Source organism: Juglans microcarpa x Juglans regia, chromosome 3S (genome assembly GCF_004785595.1).
Source record: "Juglans microcarpa x Juglans regia isolate MS1-56 chromosome 3S, Jm3101_v1.0, whole genome shotgun sequence".
Lineage (NCBI taxonomy): Eukaryota > Viridiplantae > Streptophyta > Magnoliopsida > Fagales > Juglandaceae > Juglans > Juglans microcarpa x Juglans regia.
The window spans coordinates 19,479,908-19,496,960 of record NC_054599.1 but is presented as its reverse complement, the minus strand read 5'-3'; the positions used below and the strand labels follow the sequence as shown (position 1 = coordinate 19,496,960).

The window sequence follows — 17,053 nt, the reverse complement described above, 5'->3', positions numbered from 1 at the left end:
GGGGATGAGGGGGATGTGCTTGCATGTGGGCATGGAAGTTTAATAGCCATCAGAGGAAAAAGCCACTCTACCCCACATTGGATTGCTGGGAATTTCCCTTTGAGAAAACTACAAAACCACGCGGTTTCGACCCACCAAAAAAAAAAACCAACCTTTCAAACTCATAAAAGGAACTTGATTTCACTCTTTCAAAATCCTCTTTATGCCCCCCTAGCAGTTGGTGGTCCCAACAGCCAACAGCCTCCTTAAAAAAGTGTTAGTTGGTCGTGGCAGTCTCTACATAGCCAGTCCTCCCTCCCCCTCTCCCCAAATTTCTATATATTCGTCCCTATCCCCTCTGCATTTTCTTCACTCAAGCGCCTCACATCTCCTCTCCAAACCTGTTCTTTTAAGATTCACTCTCCATGTAAATCATCCTGTCTCCTCTCACATTTCGCTTCTAAAGTTCACATGTGCTGAAAGAACATGTTGAGTGTTACATTCTTAGTGCATTGTTAGAGATGGGTTGGTTTCAGAAAGTGCTAAATGTTTTACCTTTCTTATTTTGCAGGAAAATGGGTCTCGCTGGGTTTTTCTTGGTGGGTTTTCTTTCGATGGTCTCGTCTGTTCATGGGTATGGTGGAGGGTGGGTCAATGCTCATGCCACCTTCTATGGAGGGGGTGATGCTTCTGGGACAATGGGTATGCAACATTTGCCAATGGATCAGGGCATCTTGTTTTTTTACTTTCTTTGGGGAGTTCTTGTTTAAAATCTCCCCCTTTTGCTGATTTTTTCTTTTTGTTGATGGGATCTGCACAGGTGGAGCTTGTGGGTATGGGAACCTGTACAGCCAAGGGTATGGGACAAACACCGCAGCTCTGAGCACAGCTCTGTTCAACAATGGGTTAAGCTGTGGTTCTTGCTATGAGATTAAGTGCGTGAATGACGGCAAATGGTGCCTGCCTGGCTCCATCTTGGTCACGGCCACCAATTTCTGCCCACCAAACAATGCTCTTCCTAATAATGCTGGGGGCTGGTGTAACCCTCCTCAGCACCACTTTGATCTTTCTCAGCCTGTCTTCCAGCACATAGCTCAGTACAAAGCTGGAATAGTTCCTGTGGCTTACAGAAGGTATGGTGGAATAGTTCCTGTGGCTTACAAATCATAATATTATGATTTTTATTTTTATTTTTTAACACTAATATTATGATTTTTTTTATTTTTTTTTAAATTTTTAAAAATGTTAAAAAATCGATGTATGAAAAAAAAAAAAAACATAAGCTTATAACCATCGGTAGCTCCCAGAGTAGCTGGGAGCGATGACTCTAGCAGGACTCGAGACACAATCTTGGGCATTATAACAAGGGATATGATGGTTGAAAGTAGACTTCGTAGGCAGTAATTATAGAAACAGTCCTCTTTTCAAGTTTCGGAAACCAAATAAACAGGAGATCTGTCATTTCCTTGCAAATTAAGGTTTCGTGCTATCAGATTTCGAGTCCTGCTAGAGTCACCGCACCAGTAGTTATAGGTTTTTATTTTATTTTATTTTTTACTTTTTCGTACATTTATTTTTTAACACTTTAAAGATTTAAAAAAAATAAAAAAATCATAATCTTATTAAAAAATATTTTCTTAATCAGTAAAAAAATAAATAAAAATAAAAAATAAAGCGGTTGAGCGGTAAAATATAGAGGGAAGAGTAGTATTATCTTTCCATGATTGTGAAAGGTCTAGGCTGTGTACCCAAACAGGTCTGATATTTACAGTACGGGAAAAGTTTCTTTACCGCGTTTGTTTGACCGCCCTAGTATTTTTTTTTTTAATTTTTTTTTATTTAGAGAAGTGATTTTGAGTATATTATTATATTTTTTTATTTTTTAAAAATATCTAAATATAATAAAAAATATGAAAAGAAAAAAAAAACAAAAAATGTGAACTCAAAAAAGGGTGTCTTGGACATTTAGCAGCATTATTACACATTTTAGACATCAAAACAGTGTTAATTGACATTTAACTCATATTTGGTAGGCTTTGCCCCATAACTACCAGGCAGTAAAAGTGTTTTGTTTTACTGGACAAAAGTTCAAGTTAACTTTGGACTTTCAGATGGTAAATGCTAACATCATGTGTTTTGGATGGGGGGTTTTTGTAGGGTACCCTGCAGGAGAAGGGGAGGCATAAGGTTCACCATCAATGGGCACTCCTACTTCAACCTAGTCCTCATAACAAACGTGGGTGGTGCAGGTGATGTCCATGGCGTTGCCATCAAAGGGTCCAGAACTGGGTGGCAGGCAATGTCAAGGAACTGGGGCCAGAACTGGCAGAGCAACACTCTCCTCAACGGCCAGAGCCTCTCCTTCAAGGTCACCACCAGTGACGGCAGAAGTGTGGTCTCCTACAACGTGGCCCCAGCCAGCTGGTCCTTTGGTCAGACCTACAGCGGTGCTCAATTCCGCTAGACACTCCCATGTGCCAGTGCCTGCCACTGACCTATATTTTACCCATATTTTCCTTGGACTTTATTATCTCTTTCCCATTACATATAATAGTATCTGTAGGGTATGTGACTCTCTTTTAGTATACTAGGGTTATTAGATTAGTATACTCTAGTATGGGTGTCAGTCTTTGACTTCTTGGGGTTCTAAATGATCAGGGCTTATTTTAAAATGGCCCTTTTAATCATTTTAAATTTAAATGGTCTAGTTGTGTTGTTGTAGGGTACCCTTTATTTGGGAGTCCCCTCACTGTTCTTACTGTCTTTTTTTGTTTCTCCCCCGTCTGTTGAGATGCAGAAGTAGGCAGAGGTGGACTATTTACCACCCGCCAGTAGTATTTGAGTAGTTTTTGTGTTTGGATTTTTGGGAGGGGAGTATTTAGGATTAGTTCTGCTTCTTGTTAAGGTCATTGTATTCAGCTTCTGCTGACTAATATTTCCTCATCCTGGGTTGTTTATGTTTGATCTGTATTGGGAATTAGCAAGTGTAAACTTTCAGTTTCCAGCAGTAATGAGAAAGTGTGCTAATTTTTATGAGGTTCTGTTTTTCATTTTACTCTTTTCTTTTATGATTCTTATGCTTTATTCGTTTATCTCTCATGAGTTGGTCTAAAAGAGGACTCTCTCCTTAATGCACAAGCTTCTGTAACACAGGCAATTTGAACTTGATTTTAAAGTCCCAAGTGTTACAAGTGAACTGTAGTAAACGGGTACAACATCTTTCTGGGTGTTCGTCTTTCCAAAACCCTTCAAATCCTAATCCCATCCCAGTGGCGTGCATTTACATGCCAATTGACAAAAGGAAAAAGGGAAAAAAGAAAAGAAGTTGTTGGTTGAGAATGACGCCCGAAATAAGGCCAGAATTTGAATTTTAGAAACAGAATTCACGCTGTTGGTTCTTACAAAGAAAACAACTTTAGATAGAACGAGATGTGTTTCCTTTTAGAACACTCATTTCTTTAACAGACAGCTTGTGTATGTAAAGATACCTTACTACAGATACCATTTCAAGAAAAAGTAATATAGTTTCAACTGTATAACCATTGCATCTATAGACATGTTTCTGTTGTAAAGTACACCATCATACACATATACACGTTTCCTTTTTCTTTTGGACAATGCTACATCCCCCGGGAGCTCCCGCTGGGATGTAGTACTATTTTATATGTGTTTTTTTTTAAGTTACTTTTTATATAGATTTTTTAATACTTTTTAGTATTTTAAAAAAATAAAATAAATTTAAAACATCATTAAAAAAATACTTTCTTAATCAGAAAGTAGATAAAAAATCATTAAAAAAATTTTCTTAATCACGAAAATAAATTTTATTTTACTTCGTGATTAAGAAAATAATTTTTAATAATATTATAATTTTTTTTAAATATTTAAAATTGTTAAAAAAATTTATATAATAAAAAAATTTTAAAAAAACACAAAGAAATACGTTGCTAGAACCAAAAGAAATACGTTCCTTTTCTTTTCATTTCTTCCCAGCAAAGAAGAACCAAAATTAGATGGAGTACTTTACTAGGCAAATTAGTCTGGTCATTACTCATATATTATCAATTGGTAGGACCGCTGATTAGGTTTATCCTTTCTAGAAAGGGATATAAAACAAATAATGTCTAAGAGATGAGAGGGTAATGCAACATGGAATTCAAAACAAAAATACTTAGAACATATTTGTAATTTTGGGTAACTATCATTGCTATACATTATGTTATCTACAGCTCATGTCACTGAGAGGGAGCAAAGGATGGCATATTTAGGTAGCCATTAGTGTCCTTTTGACACCCAAAAAAATGGAGAAGGAAGCAAAACAATTTATCAGACCTATAACTATATGATTCGTTTACAGAAGATTTAGTATCACAATTGAGATGAATCACTTGAAGGAGTCAGCATCATTGCTTCTGGCCAGTGACTAATGCCAGGGCAGTCCTATGATATAAATCACTTGCTTTCTTGCCTCCTATGTTTTCATGGCAAAGCTAACCATTGGAAAAAAAGGAGAAAAGAAATCTCAATGGATGAGTAGATCCAAGTTCAAGAACACCTTCTGTGGACAAATGCTCAGATAGCTCATGCATCTCAGTTCGGTTGCTGCAACAAAACAATGTTTATAAGAATCCAGAACTGTTCCCATTACCCAAGACACAGGTAACCTCCCAACTCAAAAAAAAAGGAAAGAACAATGCCATTTCAATTTTCTATTCACGAGTGTAGGCTCTTGTTCTACATTACATTACAGAAGTTTACATATACATGGTGTATGTACTATATTTCTTACTTTTCAGCAAAACAAAAATATACTATATTTCTTTATGTAGAGTAGCAAGTCATCATAGGAAGAAGAAAACGTGATGCGATCAATGGATGGATTTTTCAAGAGACTTCACCATTGATTGATTTCCCAATAACATCAGATTTACTCACTGCAGAAACTGCATGGTGGGGGAGAAAAAGGTGAAACTGTAGCAACAGCCTTCAATCCAAAGTTTAAGATTCTGTTAGTACAAGTCCTACCAAAATAAACCCAAACAATACCCTAGATATTCAAACTACAGATGTTTGGTAATCTTGTCAGAATACAAGGTTCATCCATAATCGCAAATGAATCAGATTACATACTAATGAGCAAACTTGAAGGTGGCACTGACCAAAAGGGGTCATTTTGGTTATCATATAAAGGAACAAATGGTGAATCAGTGGACGGAATCGCCAAAAAGACTATTTGCCGTCTTTAACTGGTTAGTCATGTTAGAATTGTCTCTCTAATTGTTCTTAAGGTAACAAGGACACCGTTTATTAATTTCATTTATAGTAGAAACATTTAGAAGCCTAAAGTTAAATTAGTCTGTTCAAAAAATAGGGACAACTGTACCATTTTTAAAAAGCATCAGGACAAATTTTAATTTGATGCATACCTGATTATATAAATGCTCATCAAACATAGTAATAGGACAAGGCCCGGATGTGGAAGGCCAACTATGCTGAGCAGTCTCAAACCCTGGTCTAGGCGTTTCAAAGCTTCCATTAACGTGATAATCTGCAGGGTGTTCTGGTTGGTTCATCTGTACTGCTGTTTGGAATTTAGTATTATCATTCATTAGATTGAGATTGTATGGCAAGTAAGGATATTGCCCACCCAGTTGTAGCCTCAGAGGGGCAATTCTTGATAACTCATTCATCATGCCATTTTCTTGCCCAGAATTAGGAATCTCTGAATTTTTTCCAGTGCCAAAGTAACCAGAGTAACTCCCAAGGGAGGAAGTCGTAGAGCACTCCACATCCCTAAAAGAAAAGAAAAATAAATCCAATAAGTTGACTACGCTTGTTAGATCAAGCAATCATCAATGAACTCTTACATAAATCAAAATGTTCACTGCATTTCAATTCATTCTTATCATATGCTAAGACACAATTATCTTATTTATAGAATACTTCTCATTAGACGATGCTTCGATATGGATTCCTCTCATGTTGTTTGTTTTTCATATCTTAAGAAAAAGTGTAACCATGCCATACACAGGTCTGGACAGAGAATCACAAAGAAGGCTTCATAAAAGAACACTCGCCTATGGGCAAGTAAGTGTGGGTCCTCAGGTACAAATAAATGTCGGCTGTCATTATTAGGAATCCACGAGAAAGGTTGGAGCTGTTGCTCAGCACCCATTGTGAAGGGTATATGCATCCCATGTTGGAACTGCAAGATAAGGCTGTTTAGATTATATACTATAACCATAACGTGAAAACACTTGAGGAAAATATTCTCACGCCAGTTTAGTCATTCTTTACCTGACTACTGCATTCTAGTGACATCAGTTGCTGCTTTTGTACATTTTCCTGCTAAAACAAGTAGAAGGCATTAACGTTTATAGAACTGCTGATGATGAAAGAGAGATGTTATGAGGTGTTTAACTTTTGAAGAATCTGAAAAAGAAAAAGATATTTAGGTCGTATGCGTTTTCCCATCTCTGATTGATTCATCTTCCTTGGCTCCTCAAGTAAAGTCATACAAAACCTGTAGCCTCTAGGTGTTGGCACTGTATTGTTTCTCTTATCCTTTTACAGCACTTTCCAAAATAATAAAAACTGATTCAGGTACAAATAATCCTTACAAATACACAAGCAAGCCATTCTTCTCATTGTGCTTGATAATATTGTAGATGCCGATAATCTAATTCCTGTATTCTCTCTTAAATATGGATCATGCTAGGCCTGGTGGGCATGCCCCCGTACCCAGCCCGCCCAGCCATCTGCCCCCACCCGCCGGCTACTGGGCGGGCGGATAAAAAACCATAAACATAAAAGTGGGTAGGGGGCGGGCATGGGTACCCGCCCACCTGCCTGCCCCATATTATAGGAGCAAAAAAACCCTAATTTTACCCTAATTTCTTCTATCCCCCAAGTCTCCCGCCACTCACTTCATCTTCTTGTTTGATAGTCTCCACTAATGGCCAAGTCTCGGTCTCCTATTCTTAATCATCTCCTTCTCATCCTCCTCCTCACCTTTGTCCATATTTCTTCTTGCAGACCCATGGCCATCAATCTCTACAGACTACAACCCATGGCCATGGATGTAGAAACCCATAACCATGACTTGGTTGTGGGTCTTTGTGCAGACCCATGACCAAGCCGTAACTGTGGGTTTTTGCAACCCACAGCCACGATTTGGCTGTTTGTCTCTTTGTAAGACATACGGCGAAGACGTGGCCATGGGTAAGATGTTCTTCACCGCAATTTTTTTTTCTTTTTAATTTTCTTGTTGGATCTACACATTTGGGGTATGAATTTGAAGATTTGGGGTATGGATCTGAATATTTGGGGTATGGATCTTTGGGTTTGTATAACTAGAGTTTGGCTAAGCAAAGTACAGGCAGTGGGTTGAAAAATCCGCTGTCTGTTAGATGGGGAGGACAGACAGCGGCTCAGGGCGGGGCTGGGGTGGAAAATGACCACCCCGCCCATGTGGGTGAGGGGGGCGGGTAGCACCCTAGATCATGCACTGATTCTGAATACATCATATTATTTTCTTCTTATTATGAAGAAACCACAGTTTTGTTTTGTTTTTTTTCGATTACAAGAAACCACAAAGTTATTAGTCAAGTCCCAAAGTCTGCAGCAAAGTTATTTATACCACCCACTGCCAACCATAGGAGTTGAGGAGCTTAATTTTAGTAAAGAGAAAATTAAAGGTGAACTTCCTAAAATGAAACCAACAATAGAAATGAAAAACATACCTTATGTGTTCGAATTTGGTTGAGTGATTCCCTAAGTGAATCTTCCATTTGCCCCAAATGTTCTACACTGTTGATCTTATCGAGGTTAGTCCAATAGCTGCAGAAGTCAAAATAAGAGAAAATTAGTTGGGGATTGCTGATCATTTTATCATATAATTACAGTATAAATAAATGAAACCAAACAACTAAGCTATACAACCAAGTATAACCAGACATTCACCTAAGTCTTTTATGTATTTCAGAAAGTCGGGTCTCCAATGCATTTGCTTGGTTAGTCAGATCCTGCTCAAACCGATTTAATAGAAATAAATTGTCTGCAGCAAGAATCGAAATGATAATAGATAATACCTTAATAATCGGTTTGCACGCATACCTCAACTGTTTGAGTGCTGAAACAAGAAGAAAAGGAAAACAAATTTAGTTCACTTTTGTATTTTGTAAAACCATAGTAAATCTAATAAGTTCCACTAGGATCAAATTTATGTTGACTTTACATACCTCGTACCGAGAAATTCTTGTACATTTACATCATGGTCCAACTTCTTAAATGTTTTCTTGAGTGCCTAAACTCTCAAAGAGAAAAGAAAAAAATCATATACAGACAAGGATGATGATAATACATACTAAGTTCAAACTGACATAGGAAATAAGGTGAAGGATGGGTCCTAGGACAACTTACTTCAAGGCTTTCCAACTTCCTGTTCCAATCCAGTAAAAATGGTTCAATCACATTGTCGTGTTCATATAAGTCAATTAAATGATGTAAAACAATGCAGTTGTTCCAGTGGGAATTTTTTAATGTACCTTTTTGCCCTTTCCTGTGGAGTTAGCTGTGCGAATTTTGCAATAACCTCTTCGATGCTACTAAATTCACCAAAGAATAGGAAAGGAGAAAAAATAACAAAAGGGAAAATATTAATTAATAAATATTAATGTTGTTATGGTAATAATAATTAGAACTGATGCTAATGATGATAATATCAATACTAATACTACGCTCTTTTTATTCTTTTCTTAGATTTTATTGTAGACCAACCTATAATACCCCTTGATTGCCTTTCCTTCCTAATAAATTGAAATCTTAAACAAAATAATAATTTAATAATATGTGCGTGGCCACTTGAAAGTCATCCAGATTCCACACTGATGCATGAATATCATGAGCACTACTTGTACTAGTAACAATATTCTCAAGGTGCTTTCTTCAATTCACAAACCATCCCCTAATTATTCTGCCAACATAATTATATTAACTTCCTAAAGTTTGCATTTTTCCTCACATTTCACTTTCCCATACTTGTTTTATATGCACGATCTAGTTCCTTCAAAATTTAAAGTTTTTCGAGCTCTATTATAAAAATTTGATAATGAAGTCATGTTTGGATCTCTTTCCTATATTTCTGATAATTGGGCACTATTTTTCCTAAACTGGAAGAACGAATCAATGATGCATCGTACCTTTTAATTTCTTAAATAATCCTCCACAATATTCACAAGTGATAGAAAAAAACCATGACTTATGTTTAATGGATTAGACGGTCTTCATTGATTTAATGGGCACAAATTATACCAAGAACTAACCAAATTTGATGCATTACCTACTTTACTGAGTCTAGACCATCATTGTCCTTAAAAGAAATTAATTATTGATTTCAGGATATGTAAATACTTAGGAGTGCAATTGAGAATACCTGCGCATTCCCCTGCATAATGAAGGCTTGCCCGTTGGTGAGAACATAAGAAGAATAATATCTATATCACATAGAATGGATAACTCGTTTGCCTTCTTCATGATGCCATTCTTCCTTTTGGCATAAGTCGCTTGACGACCATTTGTATTCTCCAACCTTTTTATTTTTAGCTTCACCCTTCCCATCCTGTATAATTTAACCAACAAAACTTAGTCCAGATTATCCAATGAGAGCCCAAAAGTTTCCAAGAACCCTACCTAAAAATTATTATGTTGCCCCATGATACAACATTCTTATGCTTCTATTTCAAAACTATAGTTTTTTGTTTTTGTTATGTTGCCCCAGAGAATCCTTAAAATTAAAAAACAAAAATGAATCAAACTCACTCCTCTGCGGTTTAGGGAATTGAAACAATTGAAAACTGAACAACCCAAAGATCAATCAATCAAAATTGGCCAAACCCTTTTAAGCAATATAGCTAGAATCACTACCAAACAAATTAAAACACACATAGAAACTTTGCAGTGTATAAGAGGTAACACAGTCTGCAAAAGCAACATACAGAGTACGAAATAAAAAATTTTACCCAGACGAGGAAACTCAAGCAATTGCAATATCCAAACGTCTGAAATGCGGTGGGATAGCCAGATTATTCACACAAGAGGAGATTCAATTGCAGAGAGAGAGAGAAGAGAGAGAGAGAGAGAGGAGCGCGAGGCTGGAGAGGCGCGAGCTTACATATAGGTTAAATAACACGACCGGGTGACCGGCAAAATCGGTCGTGGAGGCAAGCGGGAGAATCGGAAGGGTCAGAAATCCCCAAAACCGACCAAAACAAAGTCGGTTGTTAATTTTGTGCCCTTGGCGCCCATGAGCCTCATGTTGTTGCTTGAACACTTTGGACATTGTCGCTGAAACTTCGGTTGGTTTGGGCGGTTGGTATGCAATTCCTACTTTGCCCATCTTATTTCCATTATCAGATATTAATACCAAGGTTTTGATCGTCTCTTTAGAGGAAAATGCAAGACGGTAAGCAGTTTTGATTAGTCAGGTTATGGCTTTGGAAACCAGTGGCAGTTGAAACCTTTGAACCAAAACTGCCCAACTCGATCATACCCATTGATCCTTTATTAAAAAACCATTAACCTTCACTTGCTTGCAAAAACTTACCGAGATTTTTCGAAAACAAACAAATGCTGTCAATAAAAAGGAAAATGATAGAGCTATCGAGAGTTGGTCTCGACATGGATTCTGACACTTTTTTTTTTTTTAGTGATTAATGATGTTTTTTTTTTGAAATAATGTTGTAATTCTTTTTTGTTTAAAATGTTTAAGATTATAAGAAAAAAAAATCTATGAAAAAAAAAAAAAAGAAGGGGATTTGTCTTTTTTGGGAACCATTCTCGGACTACTTCCTCAATGAGTATAATACTATTCTGATAAAAATAATATTAGATACAGTTTTAGAACATACAAATCTTGAATACTTATTTTAAAAAATAACAGAATTTATTATAAAAAAATATATTTTTTATGTAAATCTTATATTTATTTTTTTAAAAATATATATATAAAATTCATACATTTTAAAATTGTAAATATTTTCCGTATTCTTATTATCAAATTACACGAGTAAAAATGAATCATGGTATATTTTCTTTTCTTAATTAATATCGGGTGATGAAATTTAAGTCTTTTTTTTTTTTTTTTTTTTTTTTAATATGGAAATTGGAATGAAGGTAAAAAAATTATAATAAAAGCTAGAAAAAATTGAGGAATTATTATTAATTTAGCTTCAAGCATCTATTTTGGATAGCAATAAAGCAGCGAGTGTCCCCTGACCCTCTGCTACGCCTACTACTCAGCTCCTTCAACAACGATGACCACACGGTCCCATCTCCCAATTCAAACCTTCCTTCTCATATCTCAATCCCCGAAACCATCCAAAACTCCATCCTCCTCCCTCTCTCTCCACAGGCATTCTCTTCCCACCTCCACCTCCGACGCCGGCATCCTTTTCCGCGAGAAAATAATCTACCTCGAGAACCTCAACGTTAATTCCCACAAGGCCCTCCGATTGAACCCAAATTTCCGCTCCGCCCCTCTCTCCTCCCTCGTCTCCGTCGAGCACTGCCTCTTCTCATTCGGTATCGCCCGTTCAGCCATCGGCCGCATCCTCGACATGCACCCCCAGCTTCTCACCTCCGACCCTCACTCCGACCTCTACCCCATCTTCGATTTCCTCCTCAACGAGGTCTCCATCCCCTTCCTGGACCTCTCGAAGTCCATTATCCGGTGCCCCAGACTTTTGGTCTGCAGCGTGACCGACCAGCTGAGACCCGCCTTGTCTTTCTTGAAGGGCCTGGGCTTCGTCGGGCCCAACTCCATCACCTGCCAAACCACATTGTTGTTGGTTTCCAGCGTCGAAGGTACCCTTTTACCCAAGATTCGGTTTTTACAGAGTTTGGGGCTTTCGTACGAGGATGTGGTCAACATGGTGCTGAGATCACCTGGGTTGTTGACGTTTAGTATAAGAAATAATTATACTCCCAAGGTGAAGTATTTCTTGGAGGAAATGAAGGGGGACCTCGTGGAATTGAAGAGGTTTCCGCAGTATTTCTCGTTTAGTTTGGAGGGAAAGATTATGCCCAGGCATAGACTTTTGGTCTTTCACGGATTTTCGCTTTCGTTGTCTGAGATGTTAAAGGTTAGCGATGGAGAGTTCAATGCACGGTTGATAGAGATGAGGCTGCGGTCGGTCGAGGGCAGGTAGTTGATGTGTTCAAAAGTTTATTGGTGCTTGTAATTTTGTTTACTGAATTGATAGTAAGACTGAGATTTTGTGAGATTAGGTGTGTATGTCATGTATGTTTCAGTGAACAAGTTTCTATGGTTTCCTGCAATGAAATATTCACAAGTCACACAAAGCAACGTGTTAACTTTGGTTTGGGTAGCTTTGTATCTAATGTTTGCATTAAATCTATAGACATGATCTGGTTGGCAAAATGTGAGACGTACCTGAAATTATGAAACTTTTTTACGCATGAACAAAGTCGATAGCTTAAGTTATACATACTCTGTTAATATTGTGATAGGATTCACTTATTATACAGTGTTTATATAAAGAGAGCATGCTTCACTTTGTTGAATAATGCTTTCAGTTAGATTTAAAACTCTTCCTTGTATCAAGGATCTTTTACTTCCTAGAATTTGAGATGAAAAAAGGTTTTTTCTGCAAATCCAACAGTAACATTTGGTCCTATTATGGAGTTTCCAAGTCATACAAAATAACTATTCTGGTGGTTAATAATAAGTTCCTACTGCAATGCAATCTCAACCATTAGCTTTGGTACTATTCTGACCTTTTTTTCCTGAACTTGACAATCCCTTTAATTAACATATGCTATTTTAGCCCTAGTCTAAGGGGGTTTGCTTCAGGATCCTACTTGATCTCGTGTCTGAATTCTGTGAGTGAATGATGCTCAAGACTTCCCTTTACACGTGTGTTGTCTATATACCTAGAACTGCTGCAACTTGATCAGGAGCAACCTGTGAGTACCTGAGTTGTTCACAAGATTATTGGTATGCAGTGCAAGGAAGGAATCTATCATCCTGAGGGTACCCTTTTTGAACTTGCAATTTTAGTGCACCTTTTGTCCTTGAACAGGGGAATTTTGACAAGCTAGCCATTTGGGAAATGTAGTCATTGCTAAAGTCCTGCTCATGATTACTTACCCCATTTCTATTAGGATTAATTACTAAAATTGTCCCTGTAGTTTGCCTTTAGGATAGAATGATCCCAAGAGTTTTAATTTGTACTTTTTGGACAACATCCCTAGACAAGTTTCTTACTGCAGACAATCTGAGGTAGATTGGTGTTCCATGTGTAAAAAGAATGGGGAATCAGTAGATCACCTGCTTCGACATTGTGAGGTGTCCAGGATCTTGTGGGATGAGTTTTTTGCGGGAATAGGATTATCCTGGGTCATGCCTAGTAGGCTGGTGGATTTTCTAGCAAGCTGGGGAGGATTCGAAGGCAATCCTCAAGTGGCAGCAATATGGAAGATGGCCCTATACAAGCTTCGAGGATTGTGAGAGGACAATGGATGAGGTTAAAGTTCTTTTCTTTGAAACCTTGTTTTTATGGGTGGGGGGACTTTAATGGTCTAAATGTCCATGATTTTCTACTTTTGGTTGTAAACCCTAGTTATTTACTTCTCATATATACTTCCTGTGCACTTGGGCTATGCCTCATTTTCTTGTGAATAAAGTTCTTGATTACCTATCAAAAAAAAAATCCTGAAATTTCAGATTTGATCAAATCACTCCCTCCGTCAGTGTTCTGTTAGCAAACCATTAGTTACGCCACTTCATACTTATTGTCTTTCGACATTTCAAAAAAAATTCACTTGTGATTTTTTTTTTTTAATTTTAAAGCTAATGCTATAATTTTTTTTTTTTAAAAAAAAAGAAGAAGAGGAAAGGCAGCCCCTTGTCGGCCTGCTCATGCAAGAAGATTGGGATGGGACCTCTTGGGTCATCATGCAAGGGGTGGATTGTGGTGGACCATCCATTTTTTAAATTTCTGAAATTAAAATTGGTTTTTCAAATTAAAAAAAAAGTTATTATTATTATTTTCTTAAATGGGAATGAACCCACTAAGAGACTCTTGGGGGTAACTCAACTTGGCATGAACTTGAAAATGCTTCAAGATTTGGTTCTTTTGAGGGCAAGTGCTGCCCCTTGTTGGTTTGTAGGGATGGAGGAGACCAAGCAGATTCACATTTCGCTGTCTTGGGATCTATTTGAGAACACAGCTATCAAAACATATTTTCTTTTCCAGGGTCTCAAGGTGCTCCAGGAGATTTGCTTAAACTTGGCAGTTATGTATCATATATTGTTCCTGCTTATGAGTTTGTGAGGTCAAATTGACTTACAAACTAGGGTTGTGCGCAATCTAGAATTCAGTGCTTTCCTTTTGCTTTTTCAAACTAAGGTCTGTGGTTTTGGAACTTTTAAATCTATGCTTTGGTCTAAGGAAGAATCACCTTGTAATATATGAGGCACATGTTACCCATTTGCTCCATAGGGCTTGTATGGGGCAAAACGCCTTCTCCTCATGTTTGTTTTTAAAATGAGCGTTGCTACTCATCATCTCCACACACCACACACTACACTTATTTTTATTTTATTCTTCCTAAACTAATTGAGTTCTTCTACTCATTATCCATAAACCACATATTTGGTAAGAGAAAAAAAATAAAAAAATAAAAAATTATGTGTGGTGTAAGGATGATGAGTAGAATTTTTCTTTTAAATTCGTTTATTGAAACCTTCTTTTATTGGCATTTTTCTCCCTTTGTCTCTCTGTTTTCTCTTTTCCTTTTTTTTTTTTCTCTTTTGTCTAGGGAGCAGGGGTAGGGGGAAAACGACAAGATTCTGTGCTTAATTCTTAGATGCCTCTCATATATATCTGCCTCATTTTCTTTTCTAATAAGCATCATTTCATATTTTTTTCACCTATCAAAAAAGCATCATTTCATTTATATTTTTTTACAAGGATTTGAACTCTTACTTGGAATGTGCCTTGTGCTAATTATAACTAATGTAGATAGACTGCAGAAGTTGGTGATGGTTATGAGAAGGTGCCTAGATATGTTCTTAAGGGCAGAGTCTACTTGAATGGCTTAACATACATGAATTACTGATTCAAGAGAATAACTTGATGTTCCCTATACAAATAGAAAAATGAAGATAAGCAGATAGAAGGTAGACTAGGAATAAAAGGTTGAAATTGGCATTAATGGAGGCTTTTTTTGTTGTTTTACCAGCTAAAAGAATTTTGTTCAACTCTCTGGAGGGAGCATATTGTCAACTTCTGGGGTCAACAAGAATGGGAGCGAGTAAGTATCATCAATTTAGACTTGAATCCAAGAAACGAACTGTGAAGCTAGCCTTTATTAGTTGTCTTTTGAGATAGTATCCTTGATTAACACCTACAGTCTGAGTGATATATTAGTTCTGGTAATTATGCACCTGCAGGGAGCTGCCTGTACAGGGGCCTATCTTTCTGGTATTCAAATTTTCAGTCGTTGACGTGATAAGGACTGGATGTGCATGGCAAATCATGTTTTTGGAAAGGCTGCTTTAGAGTTTAAACAATGACTGTTACTTTTCTGCATCCAGGTATTAGTGGAAATTGTTTCCAAAAGGAGTGCATAACCATGTGTTTTGGTCTCTTCTGGAACTGCTGGTCATACCTATTTCTGCAATATCCTGCATATAGTGTAATCTTTATTAAATTGTTACACTCTTAAGTCACCTCACGTTAATTTGAATTGCTCGGGTCCTTCTCTTGTTTTATTTTATATGCGCCACTGCATTATGTCACATAATGAAATGTGGGAAAACCATGGCCTCACCCTGTAGCTAACAGAGTTATGTAAATTTGATACAATAAATAATGTTGCCAAATTTTATTGGCTGGATGATCCTATATTTGATCTATTTTATCCTTTTAGGTTGTCTGGAAAATTTATAAGATCAAGAAGAAACTGCATACATATAAATCCTCCATCAGTCATTTTCTTTTCTATTCCTTTCTGTTTTTTTTTTTTTTTGGAGGGGCGGTGGACATCATCCAAGTTCTATTAAGTGATTATGAACGCGATCTGAACTCAGGCATTGAGTATGCCTAATTTATGGGAATTTGATTTGTTTAACAGTTTTTGTAGCTCTCTTTTTTGCTTTGCCTTCCCTACTTGGATCAAATTTTGGTATTCCATTCAGTTTTCCAAATACATGAATATTGTAGTGATTATGGCATTCTTATCGCCATAGGGAGTTTGTCTGTTTTAATGTGGGTATTTTTTTTTTCACATTTGTTTCGTCCATAAGTGTCCATTTAGCATGAAAGAGAATGGAGAAGTGGAATTTGAAAGCTGATATTGAGTTTTTGGATGGAAGTTTAGCTAATGCACTCAGAATGTTGTTTTTTGATTGCCACGAATGTTTGAAATTTTTAATGTTGATCACTGGTTATCCTAGACTACTATTCTGACTCTTGTTTGAAAATTGCCTTGACGCACCGATTGAGCATAAGGTTTTCTGTCACACAATACAGTTCTTAACGTGTATTTGATGGGGTTTTGGTTGGTTTCATTGCGGCATGTACCATGGACTCAAACATGAGCTCTGAGATTAGTTGTTATGGAATATTTCTTGCCCTACATCTTTCCGCAACATTTGTTCTGTTCTATTTTCTCGCTTTCACTTTCTCACTTTCAAAAGAGAATCTTGTCCTCAACTCCCAACCTTGGGTCGTTTGAGTTGTAGCACAGGGCATATGAGTCTTGATAAGTCACATGTTATCGGTAGAGTTCTAACATCACTTTGTTTAGTTTTGGGACATGGACCGGCACAATTGGCCTAGCCCTTTTCTTAATCTGTATATTTTTGTTCTCATACAATTGAGGGAAGAAGTAAAGTAGAGTAGGTATTATGACAGATGGTCATTGTGTATCTATCAATAAAGGCCAGAGCCTTTTTAGGTTCAAAGTTTCAAACGTACTTTATCCATATTTAGCTCAACCTCAATTTTTTCAGTTTCTTTATGAGTAGTTGTGTTGTGATGGGGTCTAG

General features: G+C 37.1%; 3 protein-coding genes across 10 annotated transcripts; 2 read left to right on the top strand and 1 right to left on the bottom strand.

Moving 5' to 3' along the window:
• The first annotated feature begins 251 nt into the window (after window positions 1–251).
• LOC121257178 (expansin-A15) lies at window positions 252–3,015 on the top strand. 2 transcript variants are annotated; one of them, XM_041158094.1, is made up of 4 exons: window positions 252–406; window positions 551–681; window positions 800–1,112; window positions 2,137–3,015. In XM_041158094.1, coding segments are annotated over exons 1-4 (753 nt in total). In that variant the 5' UTR covers window positions 252–404; the 3' UTR covers window positions 2,444–3,015. The 2 variants fall into 2 exon arrangements, with proteins under 2 accessions (XP_041014028.1, XP_041014029.1); XM_041158095.1 differs by having other exon boundaries at window positions 313–467.
• Window positions 3,016–4,134: 1,119 nt separating this feature from the next.
• On the bottom strand, window positions 4,135–10,323 carry LOC121257175 (agamous-like MADS-box protein AGL30). Of its 6 annotated transcripts, none has more exons than XM_041158087.1 (13): window positions 9,999–10,323; window positions 9,413–9,598; window positions 8,526–8,582; window positions 8,401–8,419; window positions 8,220–8,284; window positions 8,095–8,110; window positions 7,942–8,003; window positions 7,722–7,818; window positions 6,277–6,327; window positions 6,057–6,184; window positions 5,406–5,772; window positions 4,915–4,963; window positions 4,135–4,581 (listed from the first exon to the last, which is right to left on the bottom strand). In XM_041158087.1, the coding sequence occupies exons 2-13, from the start codon at window positions 9,595–9,597 to the stop codon at window positions 4,502–4,504; spliced, it is 1,176 nt and encodes a 391-aa protein (XP_041014021.1). In that variant the 5' UTR covers window position 9,598; window positions 9,999–10,323; the 3' UTR covers window positions 4,135–4,501. The 6 variants fall into 6 exon arrangements, with proteins under 6 accessions (XP_041014021.1, XP_041014019.1, XP_041014022.1 ...); XM_041158085.1 differs by having other exon boundaries at window positions 8,526–8,585; window positions 9,999–10,321; XM_041158088.1 differs by having other exon boundaries at window positions 6,277–6,324; window positions 9,999–10,320.
• An 895-nt stretch (window positions 10,324–11,218) lies between these two features.
• Window positions 11,219–15,908, top strand: LOC121257177 (transcription termination factor MTEF1, chloroplastic). 2 transcript variants are annotated; one of them, XM_041158092.1, is made up of 3 exons: window positions 11,219–12,181; window positions 15,244–15,315; window positions 15,432–15,908. In XM_041158092.1, the coding sequence occupies exons 1-2, from the start codon at window positions 11,292–11,294 to the stop codon at window positions 15,245–15,247; spliced, it is 894 nt and encodes a 297-aa protein (XP_041014026.1). In that variant the 5' UTR covers window positions 11,219–11,291; the 3' UTR covers window positions 15,248–15,315; window positions 15,432–15,908. The 2 variants fall into 2 exon arrangements, with proteins under 2 accessions (XP_041014026.1, XP_041014025.1); XM_041158091.1 differs by having other exon boundaries at window positions 11,220–12,181; window positions 15,455–15,908.
• Window positions 15,909–17,053: the final 1,145 nt, after the last annotated feature.